This window comes from Bison bison, unplaced genomic scaffold (assembly GCF_000754665.1).
Source record: "Bison bison bison isolate TAMUID 2011002044 unplaced genomic scaffold, Bison_UMD1.0 scf7180017864225, whole genome shotgun sequence".
Taxonomy (NCBI): domain Eukaryota; kingdom Metazoa; phylum Chordata; class Mammalia; order Artiodactyla; family Bovidae; genus Bison; species Bison bison.
Window position 1 is genome coordinate 833,840 of NW_011494797.1, and position 19,035 is coordinate 852,874.

The window sequence follows — 19,035 nt, forward strand, 5'->3', positions numbered from 1 at the left end:
CATATCATAGAGTACTTTTTCCTTCTTTCTTTTTAAACATGTTAACCTGCTTGTCCCTTCACCTAAGTGCTCAGATTTTAAAATCCTTTGTATAACCGCTGCAATGTATCTAAGTTTTCATAAATTATCTGCCAAAAACCCTTTGCTAATCAAGCTAAATCCTAACTAGAGAGCGAAAAGTAATAGAAGAAAATGGAGAATAACCCCATCCACAAATAAACAAAAGCTTATTCACTTAACTACAAATATATTTTATATTAATTTTCTTAAGTAACTTAATTTTCAATATCTTTAAACTCCAATATGAAATGCATTTTCCTTAAAGCATAAAAAGAAGCAGTTTTTAACCAGTGTATTATACTGATTTCATAACTGGACTTAGTTTAGATACATATAAGTAAGTAATCATTTAACTGATCACTTTTTTTGGACTATCAAACCTGAGTTAACTACTGATGTAGGATGAGGCATTGTAAGTGGTGAGTCTCTTATAAAAATATTATACAATTCTTTTCAGCTTTATTTCCATATGGAAATTGTATAAATCACCTTATAACAATGCTCTTTCTTGAAAGTTTATTAAGTATATTTCAAAACATTTGTTACCTTTTTTTCAGTTTTCAGTTTGGTACTGCTTAAATGCAGTTATATGTATATAACATGCTCTGCCTTCTCTGTTCAATTTTTCATACCACAAGTATGAAAAAAAAGTCACTGTATTTGGATCCTTATTGCACTCTGGTGAATCAATTCACTTTTCCTTAGAGAAAAGCAAGTATCAGAAGTGAGGCCGAGTTTTGTGTCCAGATGATATGGTCAGTGGTAGTGTTACTGAGGAAAGTGAAGAAACTTCCCAGTACAGACTATGGGATAGAAAGAGTCTGTAGAGAATGACCATGGCAACAGACTGGCAAAGGATAACACCTATTGTAATGACCTGAAAACAAAAGAAAGGGAATGCTTTACTGCATGCAAAAACAGAGAAATTGTATTCAATTTATTATGAACCTATATATGCTTTATACATACATAAACATCATACATAAACTTATATATACTTTAATATATATAAATAAAAAATTATATCTTCCCCATCTTTACTGAGGGTAAATTTTTAAAAAGAAATTTTCAATAGAAAAATACAACTAATGTTCAGGACTATAATTGTTCAAAAGTAAAATTCTTTTAGCAGTTTATAGATGCCACAAGACACAAAAGAATAATTTACGAAACCATTCTCTCCTCAGGGTGCATGTACTGACAAAAGTAATAAGTGATAAGAAAGTAATAAGAAAAATCAGGCTCCTGGCTAATCTAGTAATAGGAATAAAGAGTGCCCCTACCTGAATCTTGACGAGTACTCTAAAAGCCCTTTCAGAAATTCTCAGGTCGCTTCTCTGTCTTTGTAGACTACCTTCCTATCTATTTACCCTCTGTAAATACCTCAGGTTCAAGACACACTTCTGTGTTTAAGCACATATGGCATTGCTTGTAAAGAGCTCCTGGCAGAACTCCACTTTGAAATGATGGAGTCATTCACCTAATGGTAGGTATCAACGCAACCAAAATGTGACATACGTGAGCATGGCACTCCAGTCTGCAGGGTGTTAAAGCAACCAGACTGATTTTTTTTTAAAGCAATCTTGATATTTAACATTATGTAGTGAACATTTTTAATCATTTTTTCTTAACAAAGCTGTGTTTATACATTCTAAAAGTTAATTTATAAAATAGTACTATAAGATAGGTTAAAATAGGAATAACAAAAGCTATTTTTCCATCATTTTGCTTATAAACTAAATTGAAATACTCACTGGTTTAATATTTTGTTTCCAAGTTTTATTTCACAGAATCCAAAGAAACTACTGAGTGGATAAATAGGTTTTTCCTACTTAATTTCCCAATAAAGACTACAAATAAAACTATTTGATCACATATATTATTTACCTTATCTCTTTGGTAGTCATCAAAAATGACAGAAATGCACGCAAGACCTGGATGGCACAAAAACCACAAGATGCAGCCCTGAAACAAATGAAAAATACGTTGAATAAGCGCAGTTGTGAAAGCTCTGTTTTCATAATGTACCAGACAGAGAACATTACTAGCCTATTTAGGAGGTCTTGATTGATCTCAATTGGCCTGTACAGTAGAAACTGCAATAAAAAATAGAAATAAGTTTGCTATTGTTGTGACAATGATACTTCGTTTCTAATCAAATGGGTTTTTTAGGAGTATTTAAAATCTTTCATCTTTCACATATACACATTTTGATACACTATGAACATGTTTAACGGAGAAGGCAATGGCACCCCACTCCAGTACTTTTGCCTAGAAAATCCCATGGATGGAGGAGCCTTGTAGGCTGCAGTCCATGGGGTCGATAGAGTCGGACACGACTGAGCGACTTCACTTTCACTTTTCACTTTCATGCATTGGAGAAGGAAATGGCAACCCACTCCAGTGTTCTTGCCTGGAGAATCCCAGGGACGGGAAGCCTGGTGGGCTGCTGTCTATGGGTCGCACAGAGTCGGACACGACTGAAGCGACTTAGCAGCAGCAGCAGAACATGTTTAAACAAGTAACAAATTGATAATTGAGAAAATCAAGGTACAAATGTGCAATATTTCTGTAAAAGACATAAGAATATTCATTTATAGTTTCATACAGATACACAAAGAAATTCTATAAGAATAACACAAAAAACTGATTAACAGTGGCTACTTGTTTGAGATTTAGTACAAAAGACACTGGAATTAGTTAAGTAGGAATGGGAAACTTTTTAACACTTATATTTTCAAATATATATTTTCTATTTTTCCTAGAACATGGCAAAATATCCTTTTCCAAAATTAAATTTGAAATAAAATAATAAGTTAATACTACTAGCTCTTGACAGGGTTAGTACCTTGATGTTGTAAGAAAAATAAACAAGATGTATAAATATGTGTTTAGTATGTTACTATCCGTATAAATGCAAAAGGAAATATAAAATATTTAATAATATATATTTTTAATTCTCTGAAAAATAAATTAGGAATTAATAGTTGTGAATATGTAAGGAGGTGATAACTGCATAGATGGGAGAGAGGTGAGAATGTGTTTGCTACTCTTTAAATGCTTCTGGATGTCTGAACCTATTCAAATAGTTATAGGAAAACATATAAAAATTTCACTTTAAGAAAAATTTTGGTACTGTTTATAACACTGAAAAGAAAAAATTTAGTTTTCATACAACTGAAGTATACACTAACGTTTCAGACAACAGGCATTACTGTATCTGTGAAGAATTCCAAAGTGAAAGGCAGATCCTTGCCTGTTTGATACACGAGAGGCCTGTGGCAGCAGCTTGCCAAAGCTCCACCTCAGGAATAAAGAAGGAATCATGGCCCTCTGTCCATAGCAGCCTCACTCTTCTGAGACTGTGGACTAGGGTGAGTGACCACACAGCTTGTCAGAATGCGGTTTAGAGTTGCCAAGAGGATAGGTTATGGATTCTCTCCACCTGTATACCAAAAGTATTACCTTCCAGGGAGGGAGGCTTCTGTAATGTGACTGCCCCAACCTCTCTCCTGATCTTTTCCTTTATTAAATGGGTACAGAAAAAAAAAAAAATCCATCTGCCTTTGGCTCTCACTGGCATAGGAAGGACATGGAAAGGGGGAATGAAGTCAACGCGATCTCGTATGGATGCCATGAAATGGCTGAAGTGTAGCGTATACTCAGTCTCCTGGCTCCCTCTGCTTACGCTGAAGGATGGCTCTTCATGATTCGTTATAAAACATTGCATAATTCTGGGAGTAAACAGTTCATAGTCAATTACAAACTGCTTTTTTGAGAAATACAAACAGTAATCTATTTTTTTATTAAAAAGTTCTGATACTATAGAAAAGAATGTAAAATCCCTATTGATCGAGAAATTACAATTCTGTCCTGCCAAAGATTACATGGAAACTACTGTTCCATGGGCTCTGTAACATGGGGATAGTATCATCTGCAGCTCATAAATTGTGAAGATTAAATGAGCTGAAGCACATAATGGGCTTAAGAGTGGTGCCTGGCACATAATAAAAGTTTATGAAGTATAAGCGTAGGGTTGCATACTAACTTCCCAGTAATGCAGAATGAAGTTGACAATGCAAAGAAGTCATTTTCTAAGCAAACCCATACTTTGGCAAAGGTGATGTAGAACTCCCTTTTGAGTGTACTTCTCTCCACTGTGATGATTTGGTAGAGTCCACAGCCTAAGGACAACGCTAGGCAAATTCTTAAAACGATAAGAAGGATCCCTGCTAAGCTGTGGTGCGAATGGTGGCTGTGAGAACTGGTTTCTTCAAACTGTTCCCAAAGTAGCAAAACACTCTGCAAAAAATTAATAATAATAATAAATACATATTTTTAGAGAAAAAAGTCTTATCTACTTACAATAAAGTACTTTATTCAACTCTTTTATATATCCCCCTAAACAGTACATTCATTCCTAAGAGGTTCTAAGATTTATCAAACTATATAAGGTGTTGATAAAGTATGGGCAGTTTTTCCCCTCACTGACACCCCGAAGCTGGAGGAAGGGGCTTGCTATCAAATGAGACTATGTATCAGAGATAAAAAATACTACTGCTACCACAATTCAAGTAACACATCTCTTATGATGAAAATAAGTTGAAAAGAGGCACAGAATAAGCACAAAGTTTCTTCTAAATCAATCTCTTTCTTACTTCAACACCTTACTATGAATCAAACTGTTCTGTATTCAAGCCTGTTATCTCAGGATAAAGTTTCAAATATCTCAGTATGTTTTATAATCCACAAACTAGCAAGTCTGAATTGTTGATTTCACTCTTTTTTCCCACGTTAACCTCTCTGGTTAAAGGAGAGTAGATTTTTTTAAGATTTTCTTTTTTTTTTTTGTATGTTGACCATTTTTAAAGTCTTTACTCAATTTGTTACAATATTGCTTCTGGTGGGATCTTAGCTCTCTGACCAGGGATTGAAGGCATACTCCTTGCATTGGAAGGTTAAGTGCTAACCACTGGACCACCAAGGAAGTCCCAAGGAGAGTGGATTTTTAATATTCATTATGGCACCCAGGGCAGAGTTACTTTCCTTATGTGTTTGTTCACCTTTTCTCCCCCATGATTACTACACCAGTGAAAAGCTCAGCAAGTTCCTGATTAAGCTGTTGTTTATTGCTATTCAGTAGAAATCAGTGCCCACACACTCTCCATCTTTACTAAACATCAATCACTTAAATTATGATAATTTTTACCATCACACAAGTCATTGGTCCTCTGTTCTCCCTTCATTTACCAACTCAGCCCTCAGAATTGAGTCTTCAGTGGCTTCCAAAAGATTTAGATGAAAACTCCATTACTAAATCTAATTTTAGGCTTTATGGGGTTTACCAGCAACCACCTCCTTTCCTCATTCTTGAATCTTCCACCCTAATTTTACTCCTGCTACATTCTTGCTAGGTGAACTCTGTTCTCCTCTTGCACAGATGAATTTCCTTCTTGGACCAAATATTCGATCTTTTTTTCACTTAAAGTTATTCTTCTACCCCACCAAATTATACCCATCTGATTCCTCAACATGCATTTCTAAACTTGACTTTTTACCACAAAAAAGTGCTATCATAGAACTATTATCTCCTGCTACATGAGGTGATGGATATTAACTGGCTAGGTTTTGGTGATCATTTCAAAATGTATATATACCAAAACATCAACTTACGTAGCTTGAATCTATACAATTTCTGGTTTTCAATTATAATCCAACAAAGCAGAAAAAAATAACCATTTCCCATGATTCACATTTTTACATATTCATACGCCCATATTTTCACATATGTATGCTAAGGCGTGATCTGTGGAATACAGTGTACATATTTACATGATCTCTCTTTGCCTGTCTCATCCACCTCGTCTTGTTGTTGTTGAGGATCAGTGCCATGTCTAACACATTGTTCACAAATGCTTTCCTGGTGGCTTAGGTAGTAAAGAATCCGCCTGCAATGTGGGAGACCTGAGTTCAATCTCTGGGTTGCGAAGATGCCCTGGAGGAGGGCATGGCAACCCACTCCAGAATTCTTGCCTGGAATCCCCATGGACAGAGAAGCCTGGTGGGCTACAGTCCATGGGGTAGCAAAGAGTCAGACACAACTGAAGCAACTAAGCACAGCACTCCCATATTTTCACATACATATGTTAATGTGTGACCTGTGGAATACAGTGTACATATTTACATGATCTCTGTTTGCCTGTCTCGTCCTCCTAGTCTGGTTGTTGCTGAGGATCAGTGCCATGTCTAACACAGTCTTCACAAATGTTCACAGAAAGTCTAATGTAGAGTTATAATCTCAATTTGTATGTTTATGATAATGAATTTAAATTATAGTGAAATAATGAAAATTCAGTTTTTAAAAAAGGCTACTGAGAAATGAGACTTGAACTTGATGTAACATTATTCTCCCTAAACCCTGGATCAGAAATGTTAAGTTGGTAGGATCTTGTCCTTATTTTAATCACCTCCAATTCAGTTCTTTCTCATTAGCTCTCCCTTCCTGGCATTATTTTCTTTTTAAATATAAATACCTATGATATGGCCCCTTTCTAAATCAATCATGTAAATTCAATAGACCGTCACTTGGCACTTACAGTCCTAAGTAAGTACTAGAGGTACAGAGATGAATAAAGCACAGGCTTTACCCTCCACTACTGAGTTTTTCCATTTATTTAATGCATTAAAACAAATTATGATGTTCTACATAGAACCCAAGTGTATATTTCATTTTCATCTGTAACTTATACTGGTCACAAATTCAGTACAAATTTTTATGTTTATATCTTTCATCTAAATTTTTATAAATCCATTGCATATAAGTACACAGAGAGTCTAGAATGTCTACATATTACAACAGAGGAAAACAAAACAAGAGCAGAGAGGACCCTTCTAAAAGACCAAATTTGTTTTGGGTGTGCTGCTGCTGCTGCTGCTGCTGCTAAGTCGCTTCAGTCGTGTCCGACTCTGTGTGACCCCACAGATGGCAGCCCACCAGGCTCCCCCGTCCCTGGGATTCTCCAGGCAAGAACACTGGAATGGGTTGCCATGGGTGTATTTGATTTCAAAAACAAGATCCCCTTCTTTTTTATTCTACATTTTGGTTTTTTCTTTAATCTGATATTCACTTGAATTCTTTCATGTATAAAGTAGATTCCTGCCAATGAATGAATCTTCATTCATTGACTGATTTAATACTGAGTACTTACAAAGTGTTAGAAAATATGAAAGAAAGCTATTAGAAAATGAGAATCTAACTGAATATTAAACATACTGTGCTTAAATAAGCTGATAGGAAGCTCAGATTCAGGTAAATTACAATGAAATTTTACAATTTACATATACTAGCACTCAGAAAATTAACAGGTTATTTGATCCATCACTCTTTTTTTCTGTGTTTTTAAAAAATTGAACTATAAGTGATTTACAATGTTGTCTTAGTTTCTGATGTACAACAAAGTGATTCAGTTTCACATATATACATACTCTTTCTCATATTCTTTTCCATTGTGGCTTATTACAGGATTGTGAATATAGTTCCCAGTGCTATACAGTAGGACCTTGCTGTTTATTTAATACATAGCAGTGTGTATCTGCTAATCCCAAGCTCCTAATTTATCCCTCCTCCACCCTCTTTTCCCTTTGGTAACCATAAATTTGTTTTCTATGTCTGAGAATAAACTCTGCTTCATAGATAATTTCACTTGTGTCATATTTTAGGTTCCACATGTAAGTGATACCGTATAGTATCTGTCTTTCTCTTTCTGATTTACTTCACTTATGATCTATCACACTTTAAACTCATAGTTTAAAACGACACAAATTTCTCATGGGTCCTGGGGTTCAATTTTGACAGGAGATGTGTTCAAGTCTGCATTTTTGAATAGTATAGAACAGAAATATTTGGTTTCACTACACACCTGTGTTATGACCATGAATACAGCAATACCAGTAGATGCAGGAGTAGAGTCCCACTGGAGAGGTCTGCTCTGAGACTTCTTCATTCTGACTATTGTCCAACCCATGCACAGACTCAGAAGTAGATATAGCATTTGAATTTGGGAAGCGATGTCAAAAACTAATGGGAAATGAAAACCAAAGTCAGCTGAGCTTTTGCAATACAACAAATCTCCTTTTTTTTTTGTGGCCATGCCACACAGTTTGTGGGATCTTAGTTCCCCAACTGAAGAATGAACCCGCGCTCTGGGCAGTGAAAGCTCAGAGTCCTAACCACAGGACCACCAGGGAATTCCCAAATTTTATCCTTTTTGCATTGAGAACATAATTATCTTATTAAGCACAAAAGACAGGCACTTTCAAATAGAAACTACAGAAATTCAATAATAAATCTAAAGAATTCTGCCATTAAATTTGTAAACATTTCTGAAAATAGCTAACACAATGGCAAAACTCCTATTTTTAAAAATATATATATACCTGTACATATTTTTAAGGCCAGCTTTAAATCTGTGTTCCTTATTTTTCTTAGTTTTTCTAACTACAATCTATAACTCACCACTTACGAAAACCATTTTAAATATAACTTCTGCAGTGTGGAGAACACTACATATTTCTGGGTTGTTAATGTTTTTTTGATGGCTGAATCACAATGTGAAGAACAGTTGCTGAAACTATTAGTAAGAAATAGCATGACAATAAAGAAACGCAGAGCTACTGTAGCATCCAATTATGCTGGCCTTAGTGTGAGTCCTGAAGTCAGATGAAGTGCTCCATGCATTGGTGTGAAGCGCCACCAGGCGGCCATCACTCACACTTCAGGGAGGTCCGCTGCTGTGGAAAGGACACAACAAAACCGCCCGGCGTCCAGTTCAGCGCTACTGGTAAACAACCATCAGTCGTTTACCTCCACTTACACGTGTATTTTTTTCGGAAGTCCTATTTTTTGATTTTAAAAAATATAACCTTTCATCAAAGTATATTTCTATGTGGATTTTGGAATAAATGTTTGATCACAATTTAACAAAATAAAACTTCCTTTCAATTGCCATGTATGACTTTGATGTCTTCTTTTACTGTTTTTATACAAAGTATAAACTTTTTTACTTTCACCAGAGATTTAGACTGTGATGCTAATTATTTTTATTAAACATTTTACAAATACATATTCAGTTACTTAAAGAAGTCAGCCAAAGGAATATACCTACATAAGTTGCTACTTAGCTTTTGCTATTTGTTTTTACAAATACAGGGTGTGGGGGGGTACATAGATTTTCTGGTTCATTTATATGTGTACTAACTAATGCACATATTGATATAATATACTGTAACTGTGACGACAGGCAGAACACAGCTTATCTGTTCTTGGAAAAGTAACTAATTATAGACAAAGTACACAGATCACACAAAAACCCCATCCTGTGGAATTTAATTAAAAATCTTGAAATTTTAGGGGCTTCTCTGGTGGTCCTGTGGTTAAGACTCCGCACTTCCACTGCAAAGGGCAGAGGTTTGATCCCTGGTCTGGGAACTGTTAATTAGATCCCACATGCCATGTAAGGCAGCCAAAATTTTTTTTAAAAAGAAATTTTATCATTTAATAAACCTGTTGTCAGAACTACCAAAAATGATCAATGTTGATTTACTGTAGTTTTTTTAAAAAAGACTTTTGCTTTTAACCTACCATGAAGATGCCAGACAACCTGAAACTGTTTTGTATACAGTAGATACTCACAAAACTTCAAAAGTCCTTGATTTTAGTAATAGCTTTGCTACTGATGGGCCTCTGTATGCTTTGCCTCTCTGGACCACAATTTCCTCATCTAAAATGCATGAGCTAAATTATTTCTATGTTCTGTCCAGCTTTAAAACTCTAGGACTCTATTATAAACATCCTGAGTCATCTAAGAGAAAACAGGGGGACAAAGAAGGGTTCTGGTAGTGTCAAAAGAAAGAGAGTCAACTTTTGCTCATGCCCAAGAGGTGAACAGTATACACATCCTCTTCACAAGGAAAAGGAGAGGCTACAGAAGTTTTAGAATCTTAAAATAGGCAGCATCAGGATAAGCGGGTCCTGAGATGATTACAGAGATTACTGTAAGACACCCTATTAAAGAGTGAGGAGACTAGAAGAGAAACATGGAAAATATAAGGAAAGTAAATCCTAGAATGGCTGTGTATTCAGGACCTGCTTTTTTAGAGCAAATCTTAACTTGTTTTTCAGAACTGAGAATGGCATATGACCTGATGTACCTCTTAAGTTCTCTTTTAAAAGTTATGATTATAGGAAATTTTATTTTTTCACCATCATGTTTAATTGAATAATTACCTCATAAGAGTTCCTCTTATAAATCAAAGAACAAAGCTGAGAAGTCAGCTCAATTATAGGTTTATTCTATGGCTCCAGGTTAGAAACATAGAGAAAAAGTCAAAAAGGGGATGATAAAAGGGAAAAAAAAAAATCTTTAGCTTTGTGGTCAGAAAATTAGGTCTAAGTCTTGGCTCTACCATCTACCAGACGACTGACATTTGGAAATGTATTTCCTGTCACTGAGCCCAGATTCTTTATCTGCAAAATAGGGATAAGCATATCTACTTCACTGAGTCTTTATTGAGGATAAAAATGACAGAAAGGGCATAAATATGCTCTAAAGACAATGAATAGCTAAACACATTATCTATCCCTACAGAAACTAAACAGGATATGTGGAAACTAAATCTGTAATCTTATTTTTAGTTGAGCCAAATCTAATCAACCTCAGATTAAAAAAACTGTATTATGACAGAAAATAAGTGATGAAAAAGGAAAACATACAAGAAGCAGATAGTAAGTTTATGTTTTAAAGAAATGCTTAGTAAGATACTCACATTCTGCCAAACTTCCCATAAAAGGTACCCCTATTCCATCTTTGGAGTAACTGAGGAATTGAAGAGGAGAATATTAGCATAAATTACAAATGTGAACAAAATTATTCATAATCAAAGCAAACATAACTTTGGTGGACTAATTAGGATTAATTAGACATAATGATGAACACAGTTTTAATGGTTTTGAGTTACCTGGAGAAATGAATGTAATTAGCGAAAGCTGAACCAGCTTGTAACAGCAATGCAGTTGTCAGAACCTTTAAAACCATGTGCATGGGTCCTCCTTTCTTAATAGCCTGCCACAATGATTGAGCATAAATGCAAGCAATCACAAAGTACACTAGGACTAGGAGGAAAAAGAACTCATGTAACCCTGTGAAGAGAAGAAAGGAACAAGCCAGTTACAGTGTTGGGTTGCTTTCAAATCTTCCCATCAATATATTTTCAGAACTTGTCTTTTAATTGGAGTCATAGCCTTTATTTACTTTTGCAAGAGAAAAAAAGAAAAACCCATTGAAACTCAAATAATCTTCTACTCTGGAATAAAGCCTTAACTGTAAGAGCACAGCTTAAACTAAGGTCAATCTATTAAAAAAAAAAATATTGGTCAGGAAATAAGCCCACAGGCTAACAAAATAATAGTTTTGTTCGAAAAAACAATGATTTCAACATTCAGTTACATATGTTTCTTACCCCCAAAATGGGTTTCTTCTATAAGACGTTTAAAAATAGACTTAGTCAGTCAATAATAGTTTACATTCCCTGACAATGCCTCTCGAAGTGTGAGCCCTGGGCCAGGAGCAGCACCAGCACTAGGGACCTAGTTAGAAATGCACATTTGGGACTCATCCTGTATCTAGGGTCTCAGAGACCCTGAGAGTGGGGACCAGCACTCTGGGTTTGAAAAAGTCCTTCAGTGACTCTGATGCAGCTAAAGCCTGAGAGCCACAGCTCTGGTATGGATGGAAGCCTTAAATTCCTACTAGGACAAAGTGTCACAATATGTGTCATGACCAGAGCCTCCTTCTGAAGCAAAGAGCTTTCATTCTGTCAAAGAGGAAAACCTGTGGAGACCACGTGATTCCACTCCACAGGCGACTGAGACTAAAGCACCTGACCAAAGGGCTACCGGTCCAAAGACTGGTCACTGGCCAACAGCACCACTTGGTTCTCAAAGAGGCTAAGCATGTTCTCCTGGGACATCAAACCACAAAACACAGAAAGGATGAAGCAAGAAAAACTGAAGTTGGAAAGAACTGATGCTAGGGCAGGTCACAGGAGTCAAGCCAGGCCACACTGAAATAAAAATTCTCAGTGAGCAGAAATTTTGAATGAGCAAAGGGAGTTGGCTGGTAAAGACAAGAACAAAGTAAATGTGCAGAATTTTTTACAGGTGCTAGGCATTTAGCGACCTCTAGTTTCTACCAGCAACTTTTCAGGACGGTCTTCACACATTCTCAAGATAAACACCCCCTTTTCTGTGTTACGTGGAATCTTTTGACTGTGTCTTCGTTTTTCAGAACTTTCAGAAAATTTCTATACCAAACCAGGGCAAGCTCTGAGTTTAACAGTTTACATTTACTCGGTTACACTGAAAGTTAGTCCCTAACATTAGGGCTTTTATATTCTATCTAAATAACACTGGACACCGTGACAGTGGCTATGAAGACAGCTGTCTCTATTGAATCTGTGAATGAACAGTCTAAACTGCACTCACTTTTACCCAGCTATGACCCCTGAACATGCTCCAATTTCCCATGTGGGATAAACTTGAAACAACAGAAGGAAATGTTTCCATTATATGGAAAATCATTTTGGAAAAGTAATTCAGGAGATACAAATAGTAGGAAAAATACTCAATAAACAGTTCAATCTCAATCATGTTTTAGGCATGGTTAGGAGAAAACAGAAAGTCTTTCAGCCACTGGGTGTCTCTCCTGCTCTTCGTACATAAATGCTGATCGTCCACTTCGCTAGTCCAGGTGAGAAAGCACGTTCAGACTTCAGGAAGAGAATATCAAATAACAGAATGGGTGTATGTTCTTTTAAGATTCCTGACATAGAGAAGTAGAGTATTCTAGTTTTAGAAATAATAGGACCATAAGCCTGCGATTGTTAGACTAATAGATAGAACAAGGCAGAAAATAAGCTAAACATATAACTGTGGGCTTCCCTGGTAGCTCAGTTGGTAAAGAACCCACTTGCAATGAGGGAGACCTGGATTCGATCCCTGGGTTGGGACGATCCCCTGGAGGGCATGGCAACCCATCCAGTGTTCTTGCCTGGAGAATCCCCATGGACAGAGGAGCCTGGTGGGCTACAGTCAATGGGGTTGCAAATAGTCAGACATGACTGAGCAACTAAGCACAGCATTATAACTGTGGGTCAGGAAAAGTCTTGATGCTATCCTGTGTTCTGAATCTGCTTTTGTCTTTCCTTCTTAGTATAAAGAATTAAATATGGTATTCTACTTAAATTTTTATTTATTTATAATACTTTACAGAATGTTCATTACAAGTTAAGGTTCCAGGCTCTGTTAGGTTAGAAATGCACTAGAAAAAGAACATTCTCAGACTATTTATTGAGTAACCAGAACAGTGAGCCTCCCAGGTGGCTCTGTGGCAAAGACTCTGCCTGCCAAGCAGGAGACACAAGTTCAATCCCTGGGTCGGGAAGATCCCTGAAGAAGGAAATGGCAACCCACTCCAGCAGTCTTGCCTGGAGAATCCGATGGGGTTTCCCAGGCAAGAATGGGAAATCTTGCCTGAGAAACATGGACTGGTGGGCTACAGTCCATGGGGTCACAAAAGAGTTGGACACGACTCAGAGACTAAACAACAACTGCGACCAGAATAATAGAGGAAAGGACTTTTAAAAATAAGACATGTCACTAGCAAAAAATGTTTTCAGATTATTCAAGACTAAATGTATTTTCCATAAAAAGCTAACACTGTAACCAACAAATTACTTCATTGAGATAATATATTAAGTAACTTGAACAAGGACATTTGTCCTATACTTTGCTCATTGCATTTTGCATAAATTATTTACCTTGACTTTAATTCTTTAAAGATAAAACTCTGCTTTTGCACTCAGGCTTCTTTTAAACAAACCACCTCGAGGAAAAAAGTCTGTTTCTTTCCTCTTCAACTTTACTTTGTTCTGCCAACATCCCTCAGAGGAGAGCAATTTATGTTCACCTTGAAACTAAAATCTAATTTTAAAACAGGTGGATACTAGGTATTAAGTCTTGCCTATACACAAAAGAAGAAAAATACTCTTAAATCACCATGCAATGGGTGACAAAGACTTATAAGGGAATGAGTAGATTTTAAGGCAAACTTAATGGGAAGAAGCATTAGTAAAATTCAGTGGGAAGAAAACTTTTAGGACAGCTTTAAAAAAATTTACCTCCGGCTAAATGATGGGAGATGGGAAAAAAGAGGGTAAGAGAAGGAGAGAGTCAATGGGTCACGGGGCAGCCCCTGGAACAGTCTGGCCTACCAGTGATGTCTGCGGTCTCAGAACCCAAGGTCCATCCCACCCGCAGGGTCTCAAGATACCTCCTGATGAGTGTAAACCAATTAGAGAAATTTCAATACTCTCTTTGCCCAAATATGTACGCCTAACCCTAACCCTTTACTTTGACTTGTTGGTTTACCTTTATCTCCTTTCTGATACCTTCACTTAACATTTCTCTTACCATGTTATAACAAGGTCATGTGTAGAGTTCTGGCCAATGAAATGTGATGAGGGACCTTCTGGGAAAAGTTTCCTTGCTCTTAACAAAGAGACACTAAATTTGGCCATTGTCTAGATACAAGGACCAGATAACTGCAGTTAACCGTGAATATGAGGGAGCTAACAAAGCTGACAGTCAGGGGATATGAGGGTAGAGAAATGCTATATAAACTGCTTTGAAGAAATCTCAGATGTTATTGTTATGTAAGAGAATTAATTTCCTTACTGTCTATACTTGGAGAAGGCAATGACACCCCACTCCAGTACTCTTGCCTGGAAAATCCCATGGACGGAGGAGTCTGGTGGGCTGCAGTCCATGGGGTCACGAACAGTCAAACACGACTGAGCGACTTCACTTTCACTTTTCACTTTCATGCATTGGAAAAGGAAATGGCAACCCACTCCAGTGTTCTTGCCTAGAGAATCCCAGGGACGGGGGAGCCTGGTGGGCTGCCGTCTATGGGGTCACACAGAGTCGGACACGACTGAAGCGACTTAGCAGCACTGTCTATACTACTTGCAGTAGAGTTTTCCATTAAAGTTACAGAGCTAAAAGTAAGATCGATAACAGAGAGAAAAAAAGGAACAAGAGAAAATAAACATATCTGAAGTCTTAAAGACAGTGAGATGGCAGATGTGGAAGAGCCTATAATATTATTCCAAGAAAAATCAAGTCTACTTTAGACAATGATGATTTAACTCTCAGGACTCTGTGCACTTCTTTTGGTCTCTACCAACTACAAGTAATTAACAAGGATTCTAATTTTTTAAGAGGCGATTTTATTCTATTCTACCTTGAGGCATGATATTCCTACGTAGTGTTTTGTCAAATAGCATCAAACTTGCCTCAGTCAATATTAAAAAAAAAACCCTAAGTTCCTATGTCTGTAAAATATAGGAGTAACTGAAGTCTGGTAGATATATAAAATACCTAATTGATTTGAAAGGAAACTATAAAATTTAATCAGAGTAACATGTAACATTAATTGTCGCTTTTTGCACCAGGTTATTCTAACTTGAACCTCTAAGATACATGGTTTAACAGTCTATTCTGAGTAAAAAGCATAGCAAATCAATTTTCTCTACTCAGGGCAGAAAATTAGTCAAATGAGGAAAAGTTTCTAAACCGAACTAATTGGGAATTATTCCCTGGAAACAAATTCCATACCTGAGGCTACAGACTAGGAAGAATCCTTCTGCAGGCTTTATGTTAAAACCAACACATTTCTAAAACAACACGGACTATGGACTTCTAGATAAGTGGGTCTACACAGTAGAATTAGCTAAATGCCTCACTTCCACTCCAAAATCAAGTCTATCTCAGTCTCTGGGGGTGGACATCTATATTTTTCCTTAAGCTCTCCAGATACAACCCAAGCGGTGGGTTGAGAATTAACGAATTAATCCCTCAATGTAGAATTATTCAGATTTTAAGGTATCTAGGTATTTAAAGAAAGAAATGATGAGATCCTTGGAAGTTACACCAGCTACCTAGCAATGAATACTTTTAAGTACTTACGGCACTTTTTAAAAATCAATCCCCACATAATAGCCTTGCAAAGAATCCCATGCTTAATGGAAATCCGTATTACAGTGAGATTTTTTTCCCCTTCATTTAAATAGTCTTGGTGACATGACCAAAGTAACATTCCCCACTTGAGCAAAAGAAAGACAGATTTTAAACACACTGTAAGTATCAAATCAAAATCAGTCACAGCAGAAGACAGATCAGAAGGAGTCAGGACTAAGTAAGGACTGAGTCAGAACTTCAAATTCTGTCAACCTAAAATTCTGACGAAATATTTTATGGAAGTAGATTTTATTTCAGAAAACTCCATCAATTTTGATCATTCCTAAAATGAATGTAAGCTCCAATGAAGGCAACTCCTAAAAATATTCAAATACCCTAGTGAAGGACAGCTATATGAAGTGATGGAGTTTCTATCCTACTTAATCACTGGGTTGCCAATTTAGACTGCTCAGTTTATCAACATTCTTCTGTTTATAAAAATTAAGCTAGCTTATCATAAAAACAGATTTTAGGATGCAGAACCTATAAACTATCCATAATCCTACCAGCCAAAGTATGGAAACAATCTGTTCATATTTTTGTACTTCTTTCTGTTGTTCTCTGCATTTTGTAACATAATTGAAATCATACAACATAAAATTTCCAGTTCTGCTTTTAAACTTAATAGTACAGCTGTTACAATTCCATAAGAAGGTTTATTTAACCATTTCTCTACTGTTGGACACAAGTTGTTTTTAATTTTTTGGTATTCAAATAACACAACATGAAGATTCTTGGGCATAAATCTTTTTCTACACTTAGGATATCTAAATACATATTCTTACCAGATTCTCCAGCACTGAAATGATCAAATGGGTTCCCTTCAGCATCCGGGTTTAGTAACATCATTTCAAATGGGACATCTTCCATCTGAGACTCCTCACTGCCCTCTCTGCACGTGTACTTGTCTGCATAGAACACGTGCCACTTTTGCGGATACGGAATCTGGGACACTGTCAGGTTATGTTCCGTCTGATTCACGGCCACTTCAAAGAAAAAAAAAATAGCACTTTCAAAGCAAAACTCTCAAATGTATTCATTGTTTTAGTCACACAATCAATTTGAAATTAGAATTCTTTTGTTTAGTTCTGATCGCCTCAGCAATCCAAACCCTGATGTAGTACTGGAATAAATTCTGTAAGTCAAAAAGCAGGTTAAAATATTGTATTTAACCGACCAAAGGAATCACTATAAAAGTTATATGAAAATATGTACACTGAGTCACTCTGCTGTGCACCTGAAACTATCACAACACTGTTAATCGGCTATACTCCAAAGCAAAACGTTCTATGAAATACCACAACTGACTAGGAAGCTTTCATTGAAATCCTGAATTTCAATTAAATATTTCCAAAGTTTTCAAGTCAGTGAGCAATACTAAAAATTTTTTTGTTGCAGTGGTAAAATGTGTACAACACAAAAGTTATCATTTTAATCATTTTTAGGTGTACGGCTCTGTGTTAAGTATATTCACAATGCTGTGTGAACCATCATGGTGACATTTCTGAAAATTACTTGAGTTATATTTAAATATGGAGCATTAAACTTTGGAAACTATTATATCGAAAAACTATGGCCAACAAACACCTTCAAAAGATTGTCCAAAATCTCTTCCTGTTTGGTTATTCCTTTAAAAAGTACTCAAAGCAGAAAAATAGAAATTACAGGAATATAAGAGTTGTTACACTGGGTCAGATCTACATAATGTTGGCCTCACACAGACCTGAGCTTGAATCTTGCCTCCAATATTTACCTTCTATATGACTTTGGGCAAGTTACATAAGCAATGACACTCACTTTCTCCATCCATAAAATGAAGATAATACTTAGAGCAAAGAGCCAATGCAAGCACTAAGTTATACACTTAGCATGGTTGCTGAATACAAGTTGTCCTTTTCCTTTCTTTAAAATAAAGTGATTACACTAATCAATGGTTCTCAATCCAGGGTAATTCTATTCCCCTGTAGAGCATTTGTGGAGAAGGGAATGACAACCCACTCCAGTGTTCTTGCCTGGAGAATCCCATGGACAGAGGAGCCTGGAGGGCTACAGTCCATGGGGTCGGAAAGAGTCGGACACGACTGAGTGCCTAACTCTTGTACTCTCTTGTAGAGCATTTGAAAATGTATAGGGACAGTTTCGCTGTCATAGCAGTTGAGAACGTACTTGAAGCAGGGCAGTGCTAAATCTCATGCAACCCAACATAGTCTCCCATGATAAAGACTTGTTCCTACCCAAAATGCCAATAGCACTCCCTTTGAGAAACACTAAATGATGTCTGAGATCCCTTCTCGATCTAAAACTATGATTCTGACCTAAGAGAAACTCAGTACCACCGTAAGTGTGGTAGGAGAGTGAAGTCTCAAACACCATGTGTAATAAAGACAGTAGGAGAGTTAGAGGAGCAGTCTTATAACCTTGGGACTCATCATATAAATACAACACTTAACCTCTCTACATGTGTTTCTTCAGTAGAAAACTTAAAGACACTTGCCCTGTCTGACTCAGAATCCTTGGGAGGAGCAAAGGAGATGGTATATGAAAATCCTAAGTGAAGAGTCTGATTCTACACAAAGTGTTCTTAAAATATAGAACATATATATGTTCATAAAATATAGAAAATATATGATGGGCCCAATTCCCAAGTCCAGACTGCCCTCACTGCATGCCAGCTAGTCTTGATCTTTTCCTCAAGTGAAAACACAAAACTTCTTAATAAATAAAAGACATTTCTTGAGATAACTGTGGAAATTTGCATATGGAAAAGATTTTAGAGGATACTATGAAATTGTTCATTTTCTTAGATGCAGTGATGGTATTGTTATGGTAATATTTATGGA

General features: G+C 36.5%; 1 protein-coding gene across 1 annotated transcript in view; it reads right to left on the reverse strand.

Annotated features, from left to right (window-relative positions):
• Positions 1-19,035, reverse strand: part of GPR180 (G protein-coupled receptor 180) — a 41,028-nt gene that overhangs the window by 14,580 nt on the left and 7,413 nt on the right. Inside the window, exons 5-11 of the mRNA XM_010845870.1 lie at positions 16,981-17,181; positions 11,077-11,257; positions 10,885-10,934; positions 7,980-8,137; positions 4,171-4,362; positions 1,948-2,025; positions 607-937 (exon numbers count right to left, since the gene is read on the reverse strand). Coding sequence (XP_010844172.1) covers positions 779-937; positions 1,948-2,025; positions 4,171-4,362; positions 7,980-8,137; positions 10,885-10,934; positions 11,077-11,257; positions 16,981-17,181 — 1,019 coding nt within the window. The 3' untranslated portion in view covers positions 607-778. The remainder of the gene's footprint in view (positions 1-606; positions 938-1,947; positions 2,026-4,170; positions 4,363-7,979; positions 8,138-10,884; positions 10,935-11,076; positions 11,258-16,980; positions 17,182-19,035) is intronic.